Source organism: Larus michahellis, chromosome 5 (assembly GCF_964199755.1).
Source record: "Larus michahellis chromosome 5, bLarMic1.1, whole genome shotgun sequence".
NCBI lineage: Eukaryota > Metazoa > Chordata > Aves > Charadriiformes > Laridae > Larus > Larus michahellis.
In genome coordinates, this window is record NC_133900.1 from 9,018,540 (window position 1) to 9,036,134 (window position 17,595).

The 17,595-nt window shown below is 41.5% G+C and overlaps 1 protein-coding gene across 50 annotated transcripts in view; it reads left to right on the top strand.

Moving 5' to 3' along the window:
- The window catches only part of CAMK2D (calcium/calmodulin dependent protein kinase II delta), a 158,805-nt gene that overhangs the window by 77,293 nt on the left and 63,917 nt on the right, over nt 1–17,595 (top strand). For all 50 annotated transcript variants that reach the window (XM_074588556.1, XM_074588521.1, XM_074588523.1 and 47 more), the window contains one exon: nt 15,722–15,776. In XM_074588556.1, the coding sequence (XP_074444657.1) occupies nt 15,722–15,776 (55 nt within the window). The remainder of the gene's footprint in view (nt 1–15,721; nt 15,777–17,595) is intronic.

Below are 17,595 nucleotides of genomic sequence, written 5' to 3' on the forward strand. Positions count from 1 at the left end.
CAGACTGGCTTCCAGCGCTCTCTTGCAGCTTCTCTTCCATCCAAGTTCATGTGGGTTTTCACTGAGCTAATTACAATCTTACAAATGGTCCCGCGAGACAGGACAAACTCTCTAATTTCCATTTATTCTCAGACTGTGATTAAAAGACAATGGCAGTTTCTCGTCATAAGCCTCAAGTTTGTCATCTGTTAAGTTAATATGCATTCCCTGCTTTTTGTAAAACAAACCCTTTCAATCGTTTGGGATCATCGTTCGCTTGTAAACTTGCACGTTAGGAAAATGATAGTAATTTACAGTTGTGGGCAGTTCTGGTAGCATGACTTAGTGTGATAGTTAATCGATAGAGGGGGAAGCCACATTCTCTCAGAAAATAATACAGATGGTTTTGAGCCCAGCCCAGTGGATAGAGATGGAGTGGGATTATTATGGAAATGCCCTGTCTTGGCGTAGCACTCTGGATCTCTCATTCTTACGCCCTGTTAAGTTACTGAAAGCTTCTACTGCTCATATGTTGTCTTGATTAGTTGTAGAAGCATTTGGTTAGCTGGGTTACGGCAGATATTTTTTCACTACGTTTGGTGCCGCGTGGATGTGGGCAGCATCATACAGATAGCTAGAAATAAGAGACCGGTTCCATAACCTTGATTTTTTTTTTCCTCAAGACTTTTCCGACCGTCTGCCTCTCGAGATTTGTAGGGAGTATGAGAAACAGATTTCTTTGCATCTTCACTGCGACCTCTGGCATAGTCTTAAAGATGCCGAGGCTTGCTTTTTGGTTTTGCTGTTGTCAAAGAGCAGGTTAAATAAGTCGTGCTGATAGAATTAAATGAACAGAGATGCGCACGCCAGCTTGCTTAAACTCAGTTTGGATAGCTCTACGCCGTGTTCCCGTTTGCCGTCAAGACATGCCTTAGGAAAATCTCAGCTCAATCATATTGCTCACATTCAGGATATTCAGGACCTGTCTTTGCGAAAGAGGACACCGGGGACAGAGATGTGGTTATAATTATGTTTTAGGTCTGTTGCGTCCAGTTTAGGTCGTTTTCCTTCAAGCTGGTAACATGGAATTTGTGGGCCCGATCCTCTGAAAGTGGCTTTAGTCTTGTTTTCATGCGTAGATGTAAAAAAAAGCTATCAGATAAAAGCACAGAGAAGCCCAGTTTACAGTGGTGCTGTGTAACATAAGAAAATAATAGGTTCACTCCCCGAAATACAGAATGCGAAATGATAATAGGGCAAAAAGATGTTTCCTTTTGCCTCGATTCGCTTGGAAGACGATATTTTAATTCACATCTTGTGAGCGAAAAGGTCATCTCGTAGAAAAGTTTAGAAGGGTTTCATTGTCTGCAAAGAGAAGGTATATAGCCATGCATAACTACGTGATCAACCGGACCACAGAACTGAAAGATGGAGCCAAGTAGGTGTGAACTGCAAAAATAAAAGAAAAAAAGGATTTAGCAAGATATACCTGGAAAGGTAGGAGTGTCCTTTGCTCACGTGAAAGGTGTAAGAACGGCTGCGTTGATCAGATGAAAAGCCGGTCTGGCTGGTGTCTGATGGCGGCTGTGGAGGCCTGGGAAAGATGTGGAGACGCATGTAGCGGTATTTCACCTGGACGCTTCCCTGGTCTCCAACCATGGCAGCTCGAGAGCTTCCTAAGGAAAGGACGGCTTGGATGTGTTCTAGTAACAGTGTGGGTCTCACCCACGAAGTTGGCTTTGTTGTCCTAGAACTAACATTTTGGCTGGAGCAGGTCCATGGCCTGCAGATGCTGCCATCGCTTTAGAATACAGCATTTTCTGATCTTGCGAATTCGAATAATAAGCAGCGTAATCAATAAATATTTTAGAGATAATGTTGACTTGGTATCTTAGCTTTTTTTTTTTTCCTACTTACGGTTTTGATTTGGGAAAATACCATTTTAATGCCCTATTCTGATACTTAGTATTGCAATCAAAAGTCAGATCAGCGTCACAGTAATGACAGTTTTGATGTATATATGTATATATTGAAAACCTAATCCAGCCTGTTTTACGTGCAGTGGCTAACATATATTAACATATATTTGAGGCCTGAGATTAGGAGGCACTTTGTACCCTCGTCCCCACGACGGTCAGGAGGAGCGTTCCTCGCACGTCGTGCTGTTACCTGCTTAACTTCTGAAATCTCAGAAATCATTTCTTCCCAAGGATTAGAGGCTCAGCCTCCCTGTTCGAAGCGGGGCGCGGCTTCTCTGGTTTTGTCTAAAACTGCGTTTTAGCAGTAAAATTGGTTTTGTTTCGTTTTTCTCTCCAAAAGCGTGTTCTTGTTTGTGAAGTATTGTAGGAAAGGGAAAGTTTCCCAAGTTGAAATATGTTTCTGGTTCTTTGTTATAGCTGGAAATGAAATCTGCGGGATTCCTTCGTCACGAGTGTCAGGGATTTGTTTCCACAGGGATAATTAGCCTTCCTTATTTACTTTAAAAAGCCAATTTGCAGAGCAGGTTTTTATATCTAGGATGAGTAATGTGATATAAAAACACGTATCTGTGTGCAGGATTATCCCTTACATGAGAAGCGACTGTGGAAGATTATTTAATAGGCTGATTGACCTACGGGTCGTTGTGAGCTGGTTTATACCAAAATCAGAGGAGAGACCATTTTTGTGAAGATAGTGGGTCAAACTGCAGTTGTATTTATGTTCTTCTGAGCGACTTCGGGGGTTTTTTCCAAAGATGCGAACATCCGAGCTGTCGTCTCCTTTGGCTCCCTGCAGAGCTACAGCCTTGTGTGACTGGGCAAACGGGATGGGGGTGATGGATGTTGCCAGTAGCCCAAAGGCTCTGTTAGCTGGAATACTAGAATAGAAATATATTTTTTTATATATATATATTATATGTATATTGGGGGGTTGGACTAGATGATCTCCAGAGGTCCCTTCCAACCCCTATCATTCTGTGACTCTGTGGTATATATAGCTGGAATACTAGAGTATAAAACCCCACTGGGATACTAGGATATAAAAAACCCCACTGGAATACTAGGATATAAAAGTACAACAGGGAAATGAGTTTGCATGCAAAATATCTTTTTTTTTTCCCCTTTTCCCCCCCCCCCCTTTTTTTTTTCCCCAACAGATGCAGTCCATACGGAAAGGCTTCTGCAAATTGTTTACATGTGGTTTTTTATTTGTATGAGCGTATTTGTTACAGATTTTTGTTCTGGTCAGGTTCTTAAAGTGGTTTAAGTGCCTTGGCACAATTAAGTGGAATACTTTTTGGTGGCCATTTTTATCACAGCTGGGGAAAATGAAATCCTTAATAATTAAGGTTTGCATTCCATTAAATAGCGAGAGACCAGCTTGATCTTTGTCACATTACATGATCATTTATTAAATTCTTCACAAATGCAGTTTGTTTACAAACGACTTCTTTCCCAAAGTTTACGGATCACATTCCACCAAAGTGACTGGGACGCTCTTCTAAATGGGTTCAAGAAAATTTCTCTGTTTCCATTTTTTTTTCTCCACCATAATCTGAAATACTTCCTTCAACCAAATGAGTGTTTGTATTTTAAATCAGTATTGGGTTTGGGGTTTGGATTATTTTTTTATTTTTTTTTCCATTTTTGTAGACTGAAAATTATTTTTTAGTGTTAGTAGTAAAATGAAAAATGTATGCATCTTAGGGGGAAGAAGAATGTCAAGTTTTCGTGCAGCCTTCGGAGAGAGAGGGGGGTGCGTGATGTTTCTTGGAGCTTCGCTAATTCAATTAGGGTAAATTTGCATGCAGTTTCTAACAGCAAGATGGCAATTTGCAGTGCATTTAATAGATTCATCAGACTATAGAGCTGGTTCTTCAACCCTGATACATTTCCATAGTATCACAAAGCAGGTGTAGCACAGTGACCTGAAAGATAATCATGGGGAGAATGGCTTCACGCTTTACTTATTTCCAGAATTACCTGTTTTTAAACTTTAAGGCACTTGTTCTCCTAAAGCACTGGGAGACCAAAAAGCAATGACTGTATATACACATACAGGTTTTCGGTATTCCCCTTGGTCAAATAAATAGTTCAGATTAATTAGAAATATTCTCTGTTAGGATAGTTAACGTAGGAGTGGTGATTGGATTCAGATTGCATACGAGAATTGGATTATTGCTCGGTTATTAAAAAGAAATGCAATATCTGACATAAATATCAGTGAAGATCATCTTTTATCTTTTCTTACTTCTGTAAGCTACCGCAGTTCTAATCAAATGAAGAGTTTTACTAGTTACTTTGAATACACAATCACCCCTTTTTGGTTTTACTTGACGGTCTTTACTCTGATAAACTGATGAATAAGCTTTTAAAATTGAAAAAAAAAAAAAGGCTAAAAATGAAAATTTTTAGAAAATTTAGCGATAGTAAGTGCTGCTGCTGACTGAAGGAATTTGGCCTAGGTTTTCTGGAAGTGACTGGTACTGAAGGTGCCTGAAATACGGTGCTCATTGCTTTGAAAACATTGTCTAAAGCTGCTTGGTGGGCACCTTCCTCCTTCCTGAGAGGTTCCAGTGGAGCAGGTGACATTTCTTTTCTCTGGTGCTTCTTGAGTCACGCCACAGGATTACAATTTTCTGCTCTCCTTTTTGTTTAAAATATTTAAAGTAGAGTTGACGCTGTTTTCATAAGCTGATGTCTTTAAATACCTTGAGGCCTGGTCCTCATGAAAGGGGAGCATTTAAAAAACAAACAAACATCCTTCTCTGAGTGGTCATTATATAAATTATTTCTATTTCTGTGTTGAATGTGTTTTAAGAGAGGAAAGCCAAGAAGGGAGGCTGTGTCCTGCCCAATGATTACACCCCCAATATCCAATTTTGTGGACGTGTAGATCCTACCTATTATTTACATAGATCCGTTTTAAATGTTGGCCAGCACTGTAAATATTAAAAAGCACCTTTATTAATTTTGACAATTGGGCAATCCTGTCTGAGGTTTTACTTTCTTGTGATGCATCCGGAACGTAACTGAAAGCTTTCTTCTACCACGTCGACGTTTATCAAAATTTTATTTTTTTTAACTTATTTTATTTATCAAAAAGATACAGAACCGTATCTTTCCAGCAGGGATTAGTGGCCTCTTTTGCTCGTCTAATTAGGATGGTAGATTCTGTGCGTTGAACGGATCTCATGCAGTTTTTCATCTGATCTTTTCCATCACTTCAGTTTCTTGAATTGCTAAAATTCTGGACGTTGCTTCAAAACGAATCCTGGCAATCGATGAGCTGCCCAACCCTTGTGGCAATTTCATCAGCGCTGGTCTGTAAAGGCGACCACGAGAACTAGGCCCTTCTTTTAGAAAAATCAAGCAAATTACATTCCCTCCATTAAAGTATGCTGTGTGGTTTTCCGAACCTGCTAATTTTAATATAACCTCTCTGTGTTACCGCTCGTCCTGTTATTAGTTGACACTCGGTGAAATTCTTGGGCGGATTGTCATTATTCCGCTTCTTACATGTTCTGATGAATGCTAAAATGGTTAAAAAATGTTAAATGCTTAGAGCATCAACACGGGCAGCTGAGACATCAGTTTGCTTTTAGCAAAAATTTGTGTCAGGCTCTCTTTTAATCCATGCAGATTTCCTCATAAGGCTTAATCTGACAACATTTGTAAGGCTTTGTTGTGTTCGTAAAATACCTTGTTAAACTTACAAAATCAGGGCTTTAACTGCAATGAGGAATTAACTCAACCTGAAATACAGGTTGTAAATGACATGATTATACGTTAAATGAAGACATAAAGATACAGGTGTATGTTTTAGTACTCTCTCCTTTTTTTAAAATAACTATACACAATTTTGCTATTTCATAAATGAATAATTAAAGGTGTGTAAACTCTAGCTGTTCCTTTTAACTTCAAGGATATAGGATATTATACATAGAATCCCAGGTCGGAAGGGACCTCAAGGATCATCTGGTCCAACCTTTCTTGGCAAAAGCACGGTCTAGACGAGATGGCGCAGTGCCCTCTCCAGCTGAATCTTAAAAGCGTCCAAAGTTGGGGAATCCACCGCTTCCCTGGGGAGATTATTCCAGTGGCTGATTGTTCTCATAGGGAAAAATTTCCCTCTTGTGTCCAACTGCAATCTCCCAGGAGTTACCCGTTACCCCTCGTCTTTCCCATGTGATTCCTTGTAAAAAGGGAGTCTCCATCTTCTTTTTGTCCACCCTTTAAACCCTGGAACGTGGCGGTAAGGTCTCCCCTGAGCCTTCGTTTCTCACGGCTGAACAATTCCCAGCTCCCTCCATGTTACTGCTCTGTGCGGGTGTGTGCTGGTGCACTGAAAAGCAAAAAAAAACCCCTTGGTTAAAGAAAAAAGTGTCAGTTATTACAACCACTCTCCCTGGAGATTGCTAATACAGAAGGATATGTTTTGGAATACCCGTTTACTTTTTTTCTTTTTTTAAGTAGTTAATTTTATTTGGGATGTTAAATAATTTTTAGCAGCTAGATTTCTGATATTTCGGCTGAATCGGTTTCTGCCTTTTAAGTTCTGTCTGTTAGCACTTAGTTCCCGAAGCATACGTAGAAGCTCGACCCGAGGGTCTGTCTGTGCGTGCACCTCACCGGGTAAGACTTGACAAGCCGCTCGGGGATTTTTAGGGCGGTTAGTAGCTCAATGAACCTCCTCTGATCACAAAACATACTTTTTGTAAAGCGTTCTTCCTTTTTTGCTCTCTCCCTGATACTTCCCACAACCTGTATTGATGGACCTGCCTCAACTGTCAGTCTTCATCCAGCAGGAATGAAGCAAGAGTCTCAGCAGGCCAAAAGAGCTGGTAATTTGAGGCCATCTGCTTCGATATCGGTACCTGGACTGACTTAGTCTCACCTCAAAATTAGGTCTTTTATCTACTTTGGCAAATAATTTTTTTATTTTCTATGTAGCTCGAGGATCTTTTACCGAAGTTAACAGTTTGGCAAACTGCCTTCTTACGCGTGCCTTAGACTTGAGGGGTTTTAATGAAGGCTGCGAATGTCAGTATTCCTGGCGTTTAATCGGAATACAGAAGTTCATTGTGTGAGGGCCTTGATGAGGGAGGGTTTTGGTCACAAATGAGTATTTTTAGACTATACGGCATTTTGTTCATACTAGTTAACGCTTACTGTTACAGTGCCTTTGGGACAAACGCAGTCTTTCCAAATATTAAATTGCCTAATTATTTTTCCTGTCATTTTTCATTATGGCACGGCAGATGCAGATTAATGGGATTTTTTCTCAAGTTGTTGACCCTAAATAACCGTGAATTTGCACTGTAATAAAACGTTGTTTGTCTTTTGAATGAATTTGGAAGCTATATGGTTTTCATTCGCTGTTGCTGAATATAGACCTGTTAATAGCGTACATAGCATTGCTGTCTTGCATCAAGTCATTTAACGGTAGGAAGTATTACGTTCTACCGCTTGTGTATTTAACAGCATGGGGGAGGATTATTTTCTTAGGTATGCAAAGCATTGCTCTGTGTTTAATGTCTTTCAGAAATCAGCTGCCCTTGAGCATTGCTACTGGACTAATCTTACCAGATTGGCCTCTAAATATTTCAGATTGTTAGGAAATGGCTCTTATTAATATTTGCAAAGTTCTTTCTGCTGTGACTGAGCAGCTTTATTATAGAGGGCCCCAGGCTTTCGTGGTCTCAGAAGAATAGTACTTTAGCTGAGGCAGTAGAAGCGTAAGGAGCCACACGGGTTGTAATACCTACATTTCTGACTCCGAGCTCCTGAAATGTGAGCAGGGGGCAAAGGACACTTCCCTGCCCACCGAGGAGCACAGCCCATCACCCATGGCAAGAGCCAGGTGCTGCTCTGTGACTTGGGCATCCCTCATCTTGTGACTCAGCAGATCATAGAATCACAGGGTTGGAAGGGACCTCTGGAGATCATCTGGTCCAACCCCCAAGCAGATAGAATTGTAGAATCACAGAATGGTTTGGGTTGGAAGGGACCTTTAAAGGTCACCTAGTTCGGACCACCTGCAATGAGCAGGGACACCTCCCACCAGCCCAGGTTGCTCCAAGCCCCGTCCGACCTGGCCTTGAACCCCTCCAGGGATGGGGCAGCCACGGCTTCTCTGGGCAACGTGGGCCAGGGGCTCACCTCCCTCACAGTCAAGAGTTTCTTCCTGAGATCTCATCTAAATCTCCCCTCTTTCAGTTTAAAGCCGCTCCCCCTCGTCCTGTGTCTCCCCTCCCTGCTCCAGAGTCCCTCCCCAGCTTTCCTGGAGCCCCTTTAGGGACTGGAAGGGGCTGGAAGGTCTCCCCGGAGCCTTCTCTTCTCCAGGCTGAACCCCCCCAGCTCTCTCAGCCTGTCCTCCCAGCGTCTTCCTGGCCCTCCTCTGGACTTGCTCAACCACGTCCTTCTTATGTTGGGGAGATGACAGAGGATCTCTGCGCCCCACAGCTGCTGACTCTGCTTCACTCCATACAGGGGGGATGTCTGCGTGACCTCTCCTTTTGACTGATAACTTCGAACTGGTTGTTTTCAAAGAAGTATCTAAGCTGCACAAAATAGGAGCTGTAGCCGCAGCAGTAACTACAGTGTAGACCTCAGCAGGGTTGTTTGGTGTTGAGCGTGATGTCTGGCGGCTATAATCGTGGCTGGGTTACGCACCACTGATTGAAGGAGTTCGGTTGCTCAGCGGAGATTATTTATGCCGTGCAGCCAAAGAGAGGAAGTAGTGACAGTGATGGAAAAATGTGGAGCACTGAGGTGTAGAGAATGAGGTTGCGGTGAAGATGGGATTTTTTTGAAGGAAGCAGATGTCTGATCCGTGCAAAGAGCAGCACCCCTGAGCAGTGGTTCGCAAGCTTTCGCATCCCTGCTCCCATATGCAGTTTTGTGTTTGTCGTGTTTAGCTTGGGACGCCAAGCGTGTTCAGCGTCTAGACTAAAAGCTCTAGGGTGAATTTTGACTTTGGGCTCAGTTCTTGCCACTGCTGTAGTGCCTTCTGCGCTGGCAGCCACCTGAGTTTCTGATGAAGTTCTAGCAGTAGCTTTATTTTCCTTCCCTCGTCACCTCGGTTTATTCAGTAGAACAGGAAAGGTGGCAAAGGGCGACTCTGCAGGAGGATCTGAGTCCCAACAGCGCTAAGCCACAGCAGATCTTCCACTTCTCGGCCAAGCGGTTTTGCTGAGCACGAGGCATTCTTTGTCACGAGACGAGACAGCAGAAAATGCTTGTGAAGTGTTTTAAAATAGAAAATCGAGTGGTTCATGTGTTACCAAAAAACATATCTGGTTATACCTTTTCAGCGGGGTTTTTTCAGGTTTTGCTTTACCTCTTTATTTTCAAATGCAACAGCTTATCCCATACCTAGTGGCAGGCGGATACCAATTCAGAGAAAACCCAAGATCAAATGAAGTCATTCCGTTAAGTTCTTTCCATTAAGTAATTAAGTTCATTTTTTAAAGTCTTTGCTGTTTTGTTTTTTTTTTTCTAGTAAGAGTGAGCTGCGTAAGATCTGCATAAATAATATACTTTTGGAAGTGAACACGGAGGGAAAGCACATCCGTCCCTTTATTTGATTCTTCTCGCAGGGAGGTCAGAACTTGAAGAAATAATTTACATATTTCAGCAAATATAACACTTTTGTGACTTCCCAAACTACTGACGAATGAGCCCTATAACTTCCTAACGGTGCACTAATTCGAGACATCTGGCTTCACAGAATTGCAGGATTGATGCTTCTGGCAGTCCATGGATCTTAATCTTTAGCACCAAAGGGAAAATAAGTGTCTTTAACTGCATTACCATTAACCATGTCATCCTTTTCCATGCTTTATTAATATAATAAACAGGATGAATGGGATTGCATGGAAAGAGTCTTCCCTAATGAGCGGCACTCCAGTAGTTCGACACCTCCCTGCGCGTTTGTGGAGCTGCTGCGCTGACCACAGACCGTCACTTCGGTTTCAAATCCAGCCTTCTCAATTATTTTGTCTTCGTAACATTAACTGATTCAGATACCAGGTTATCAAAATGATCACTTTGGCAGTTTCACAAAAACAAATATTTTAGGCAATAGTTCTAGATATGATTAGGTATCTTTGTCCTGAAGAATTTTTATCTGATTGTAGCTGCTGTTTGACTTGTCTCCTTACCTGGGAGAATTTGATTTTCATAGATTTTCATATTTTGACTTTTTTTTCTTTAAAGGCCGAGATTCAGAAAGGAGATAATAAAGCTGCTCCACCATTAGAGCAAGCTGTTTGCTGTAGAATAGACAGGAAAATACTATAGTTCAGCACAAAAAGTCAAATAAAGGAGATGATTTGGAGCTTGCCCACACTAATAGCTAAATACAAAGCTAATAAAGCTAATAGGAGTTCTCCCTTAAATAATTATAATGATTTTCCAGAGTGGGGATTGGAAAGTATTTCAGCTGAAAATCAGTGCTGAAGCCAAAGGGATATTCCTGATCTTTTGTGGGCTCGTAGTATTTTTCTAGAAGGAGCCGTGTGCTCCCTGCGTTCCTGAAGATTGCCGGAGAGCAACAACTTTGTTGTTGAAGTTTGTTAAATCTCTTCAAAAAAGATAAGTGGAACTTTTTCTACTGATGAATGCTTTCTGTGTCTCTGGAGAAACAGGAATTGCAGTGTGGGTTACTGATGGGAGTTCTTATATTGGATGAATAATCCTTGTAATTGCCACCTTTTGGTTTGTCGTGCCTGAATCCTGCCTGATCCGTGTGTGTAAAGAACTATATATGCTTGCAATGAATACATGAATCCTTTGTGTAGTGAGTCACCTCTTAAACTTTGTGAATGGCTCCTCAAATTGTCATCACGACCTCCCTTGTCTCTCCCGGTGAAAAGCTGAGTCGCAGGCAGAAAGCAGGAGCAAAGTCTGGGCCATGCTGGGCTTCCCTCCGTGCCGTCGTGCACCCTTTACTCCCTGTTGTCCGGCTGCCTTGTCTTCTGCACGGATTCTTCTCCTTTGCCCATGCGTATTTGGGATTTCCCCCTAGCAGATATACTGGCATAAAACTGCATCTGAACTGACTGAAGGCACCAACGTGAGCACTTTGCCAAAAGCTGGTTTTGATCTTCCTCGTCTGCCTCAGCCTGTTTTCCTTTCCAGAGACAATCAGGGGCATGTGATGCTGATTCAGAGAAGGATTTGTCTCATCTCACTTATATGATTCAGATATTTGGGAGGAAACGAAAAGAATGTGATCCTTGAAAAAGATATCCCCATGGACGTGTCAGACTAGAGTTTGGCTAATAAGGAAATAGCCTCACCGGGCTGAGAAAAAACATTGTCCGTCATCTCATACAGCCCGTTCCAGTCCCTAAAGGGGCTCCAGGAAAGCTGGGGAGGGACTCTGGAGCAGGGAGGGGAGACACAGGACGATGGGGAACGGCTTTAAACTGAAAGAATGTGAATTTAGATGAGACCACAGGAAGAAACTCTTGACTGTGAGGGAGGTGAGCCCCTGGCCCCCAGGTTGCCCAGAGAAGCCGTGGCTGCCCCATCCCTGGAGGGGTTCAAGGCCAGGTTGGACGGGGCTTGGAGCAGCCTGGGCTGGTGGGAGGTGTCCCTGCCCAGGGCAGGGACGTGGAACTGGGTGGTCTTTAAGGTCCCTTCCAACCCAAACCTTTCTACGTTTCTATGATCTCAACTCACAACTCTTTTCTAGTCAGAAGGGAGCTGTGGTTCTGTGGTGCCACTGAACAAAGAAGCCCTCTTCTAGAAAAGGATGTCACAAAGCGAGAGCACCTCCCGTCTCAGGCAGGCAGCAAAGCTCTGGAAGCCCCTTCACACGGTGCTGTGCTGGTCTGCTGAGTAGCAGGAGTATGGATAGATGCCTCTATCCGGGATAAAACTTGGACTCTTGGCTGTACTTTTGATACACTGTGTGGTGGTGGGCAAGGCATTTATCTTCTCTGATGGAGTGGGAATAAGCTACTGTTCTGTATAGAGCCGCTGATAGCTATATGTAATAGTGTGTCTATTTAGGTCGGTGTAAGTACAAAGCATTTATCGCAGCCTTAAATATAGATTTTCCTAGCAGTACGGGTGGGAGACACCATTATTTAAAAGAGAAAAAAAAAAGAGAGATAAAAGGGTTTTGTACTGCCTTGACCCAAAGGCAGTGAAATGCGGCTTATTCTTCTCCTGTGACTTTTTTCGCTGCGGGGTCACAGTTTTAAAACCGCGCCTTAATGACTGTAGGTTCACGTTGACTTCACTCTCACCTAGGAGATGACTGTCGCATAAATGTGTGTAAGGAAGTCATTTAGTGCTTAAAAAATACAGCGGTAATTAAAGAATACGGCCCTTGGCTTCAGCTGGTCGGTAGCAAATCCACGCTGCAGCAGTAGGAGTGAACCAGGAAAACTAAGTAAGCATGAATATAGGCCGTTGCTGTTTTGTAGCCACAAACCCAAGCCAAGACTGTCTGGTTTTAATACCAAAGTAATATTTTAAAGGTGGATTTCGCTGCTAAATTTTAAGATTCAGTACTTTGTTCGAATCCTCTAAAGACGTTTCGAAAATCGGCGTTGTTTTACGTGCTTCAGAGCCCTTTGAAAGCAGTTGGCAGCAAATATTCTGCCTCCTTCAGAAGTATTGGGTAGTTCCCAATGTCCGTACGTGATACGGGAAATCGACTATGAAGGCTTCTGCCTGTCCGAGTGTAATGCTGTTAGCGAGCAGCGAGGAGAGGAATGCTGCTTTGAATCCAAAAAAAAGCGTTCACAGAAAAAACGTCCTTCGGGTGCCGACGAATCTATTTCAGGAGCAGGCAGTTTCTGTCAAAAGGGTATAATTTGCTCTAATCTTACAAAGTTTTGAACTTTTTTTGGAGAGGTTTCTAGCTCTGTTCTGAGCTAGAAGTTGCAGGATACTGTTCTAGGCCAGAACTTGCTCTCTCAGCTCACACTGGTTTGGTTTAAAGACCAGACTTTTGAGAGTATCGAAATCTTACAGAACACAACCAGAAAGAAAGATAATGTTGGTTTTTTAGGGTTTGGGGGGGGTTTTTTGTGTGGTTTTTTTTTTTTTTTTTTGCAGCAATATACTCTCTTAGTCTTTTATGCTCCAGGCTCGCACTTCGTAAAAACTTAGACAAATCTAGAATATAGAACCAGCCAAACCCACAAATTCTGATTTAGACCTACTTGGCTCTTCTGAATCATCACGAGCTCTGGGCAGTGAGTCAGCCAAGAGCTGGTTTTCTCTTCAGTATTGTGTAAACACAAGATGTTTCCCTGGGCTAAATATTATTAAGTAAAAAAGTCATGTTTATTTGATTTTTTTTTTTTTTTTTAAAATGTCATGTATTGTATAAAAGATCACTAACACATAAAGCTACCATCTGGGGAAATCTGAAAGTCCTTTTCTTTTCCACTTTCTTCATCAGCTCAGTTTTGAACACGAAGCAGTTTTAGGGCGCCCTGATTTTTTTTGTTGTTGTTGTTATTTGATTCTATAAGGAATAATGATTTTGGATCAAACTACTGACAAAGCTTCATGCCTTGTGGGAAAATTAGCTTTGGAAATTGCCAATTCACTTAAAGTAATTAAGAAAAACCGCAGGACTTAATTCGTGGTTCTACCATGATGGGATTTGGATTCTTAAAATGCAAAATTAATTTCTGCAGCTAACTCGTGCATTTTCAGGGAAAACTTTAGATATGGATATATAAGTGTATGGGGGGGGGAAATACATAATATAGATAGATACATACGTGTGTGTGTGTGTATACATATATATATATATATATAAAAAAAAAATATGAGAAGGAAGATAGCTTATTCCCTTTTTGACCCCATGGAGAAGTGTCAGTTAAGAGACAGAAGTAAATGATGGAGCCGGTAGCTGTTTGGTGGCAACAATATTTTATTTTTTTCTTCTTTTTTTTAGAGAAAGGAAAGTCTGCCAGCCTTTCAGTCAGAGCTTTCTTTTTTCTCGAATTGATGCGGTTTGTAGTTCTAGAGGCTTGAGCTCCCTCGTGGTTTCTCTTCCATATTCCTCTGAACGAGTTTCCAGCCGGCGTACCCGTCACCACCGCCGCACACGCCAGCTGCGTAGCCAGAAAATGCCGCCTTCATCTCATTCGTTCCTCTGAGCGGCTTCACATGTGTCTAGTTTTGGAGTTTGAGAGGTTTATTTCTTTTCGCTGTCGGCTTTCATAAATTAATGTAAAAATTTTTAAAATAAAGGCCAGTGGTTTTAATACCGTGCTTTCGACGGAGCTAACTAAACCTATAAGAATAAGCTCATCATTCTCACAATTTCTTCTCTTCCTACACTCATCTTTTTTTGGCCTCCCGTGCACAGACATCCCAGAAATACGCTGCAGGTTGGTACGAGGTCTGAATGAGTGCAGGGAGTCCGTATTTTACGGCTTCTGTCTTAACAGAGAGAACTTGTATACCCAGAATATCCTTCCTTTTTTTGGCGGTTGTGTTCTTATTTTGCTTAAGGAGTCTTAACAAGAAACGCGGGCTTGAATTATTCCTTTGGAAGACTGTTCTCAGCGGTGTGGTATGGATTTGGTTATTACCCTAGTTGTCCCTACTTGATAGGGAGGGGACGAGCGGTTTGGGCTTGGTTGGTTTGGTTTTTTAAGGGAATATAAAGTGGCATGCAGGTTTTTTCATTTTTTTCACTTACAACCTTATTATTATTATGAAGATGTTTCCATCTGAAATTCCATTTGAAAGCTGGCTTTCAAAGGGAGAGAAGTACTGTGTTTTTACACCGTTGCAGCTGTGTTACAGTGAAATTAGTCACTGTCTCGGTAGTTAACTTGTTCAAATATTTTTTTTTACCTCAAGTGAAACTGAAGGCATTTAATTAAAAATTAGAATAAGGAGAAGGTGAGACTGAAAAAAGGCCAATTACTCTAGGGACTGCAGACAGTGATTTTATTTTTAATTTAAGTTCCTTTTTAATTATTAGTTAAGAAAGAGTCTTGAATTATTAACTGAACGTGCACTTTTGCTCTCCGTTTATTTTAGTATGGCCAAATGCTTTTAGTGTGCAACGATGCTTTCTCTTTCAAAATCAGCATCTATTGTCTGATTATGGAATTTGTTAGCATAGCCCTTAAAGTTTGTTATTCTGCTGGAATGTATGATGAATTGTTGCTTCTTCCCCCCCACCACCCCCACCCCATATCTGGTTTTGTTTGCAACCTTTAAGATGTAATGCTGCTGAGAAGACAGTCGTATGACAGTAAGAATAGTGTTTAAGATAATAAAAGTCCGGTGACCGGAGAGTCCTGCATACGTTATTTAAAAGATTGATTGGAGGCTGTGCCTAGGCAAAAGGGAGTTGAATCATATTAATACAATATATTAAGATATACAAGTCTGACCATGCTTTTAGCACTTGTTTAGTCATGATTCAAGGAGGTGGTAGGAAATGATTGCAGCGTTCGTTGGTGGCAGAGCAACAGCAGAGCTCCTCTAAAAATGACCATAAAATGAGCTGCACGTGCAGTCTTTTGGTTTCTTTGTTTATCTCACCTTATGAAAAAGGCGATTCTGAGGGTAGAGAATTAAAAAAAAAAAAAAAAAACAAAACAAAACACCAGAAACCACAGATGAGAACAGACAGAGCTGCAGTACCGGCTCTACAGTAGAATTATAATCCTCCCTTCTCCCCCAAAATCACAGACAGACGTGAAAGACGTGAAAAAGATGACTGGTGTTTATATTTATTATTTTTTTTCCCCCCCTTTCAATAGTGCGGCTTCATGACAGCATATCAGAAGAAGGATTCCATTACTTAGTCTTTGACTTGTAAGTATGTGTTTTGCCTATGTTTAGTATGTCGGGGATGTGGTATTCAAACCTTTAGATGGAAATACAAGCTCGCAAGTTAAAAGCGCGGTTGTGGTGCAATGAGTTGGACAAAGAGATGTAAACAGAGCTGGAAGGACAGCAACATGTTTGGGCATTTGCATGTGCAAGAACTGATTTGGAAGTGTCACTGCAAGAATTCCATATTAAAAACTTTGAATAAGTAGGGCCACTGTCGAAGTTGGATTTTAATATAAAATGTCGGTATGTAAGTAAAAGCTGGCGTGATAGCTGCCAAGGTTAAGCAAACATACGAGTCGGAAAAAATAATTTGCTGCAAGCCAGTGTCTGTGAAGGAAACATGAAAAAAAAAACATGTGGAAGAGCAGTTTCCTACGGCAAATCTGCATTTCTGGACTGAAAGGTAAGCCTGAGTTTCCTAGAGGGAAAGAATCTTTCAGTATATTATTCCGAATTGATATTTCCTGATGTATAGAATGGTTCATTTGGACACCAGCCCCCCGCCCCCTAGAGCCCAACGTGGTTTTGCTGGTTGGAGTGAGAGTTCATTCTTTCCCCCAGAAATGTGAAATCACTCGTATGTGAGCATACAATCTGAAACGTTGGCATTCAGCGTAGGTAAGGTAGAACCTGGCTCTCCCCCAGTCAATGGTGTGCTTTCATGTTCAGCTCACATCCTCTTTTATTTTCTGGCTTAAGTTTTTTTTTTTTAAAGACATCTGTGAAGACTTCTTCAAGACTAGTCTTCAGACTAGGAATACAAAAATATGAAATAGTCTGTAGTGAAGGCATACAGGGTTCAGTACTCAAATCCTAACCGGGCTCAACAGGAACTTATATCTGATTTGTATATGTCCCAGGTAAGTGCTCAGGCTGTTGGCTTTGGAAATAGCTGTAGGGCACAACATGCATACTTGTTCTCTGACACGCTCTAGGGTTTGTTTTGCCCTTTTTTTTTTTTTTTAAGGTCTACAAAGGAAATCTTTCTGTGTGGATTTGGAAAAATCTTCTTTATCCTGAACATTTCCGAGAAGTGTCACGCAGAATTCTTTAGTTCTAGGGACAATATAATATCCCTTTTATAAACTGGTGGCATTTCTAGCTTTTTATAGTAGTACTTTTAGTAGTACTACTATAGTAGTACTTTTAGTACTACTAACAGGTAGTACTGTACCTGTTAGAAACCATGGCCTGCTGTAATTGCAGTTAGTCCACTTCTGCCTTAAATGGAAGATGCAATGCCAGACAGATCTTGGGAGATGGTGATTGCGATGTGAACTAGAAGGCATTTGAACAACTTTGAAGTTGCAGATGCAAGTATCTCTTTCTCGATGGTAACAGAACAAAGAGAAGGCTGCATTCTGCAATAAAAATGAATACCTAACCCAAAGATACACTGTCTTGGCAGAAAACTAGATTCTGCAGGAAACTCTGCGCCGGTGGAGCTTCCTCGGTTCCCCGTCAGTCCCATTCAGGACAAACATAGGAACAGACTCAAACGTATGTCGTTCATCTAGAACGGTCCGCATGGGTTTGGTTTTCATCCTCTTCAAAGAATTTTTTGAATTACTTTGCAAAAAAGCAAATGCCTAAAGGGTAGAGGTGGTGACTGTACCGACTCATCGTTGCCTTTGGAAAAGCAGCATGTTGCATTCGTGAGGAACTTTTGCCTAATTACTAAGGATGACTGTTCACAGTTAATTTTTTCATTCAGACTGAGACATTATTGCTTTAATGCTCACTAATGCTATTGATCAGTGAAACTTCATCTTTTACTGCAGTTACAAATATGTGGGTT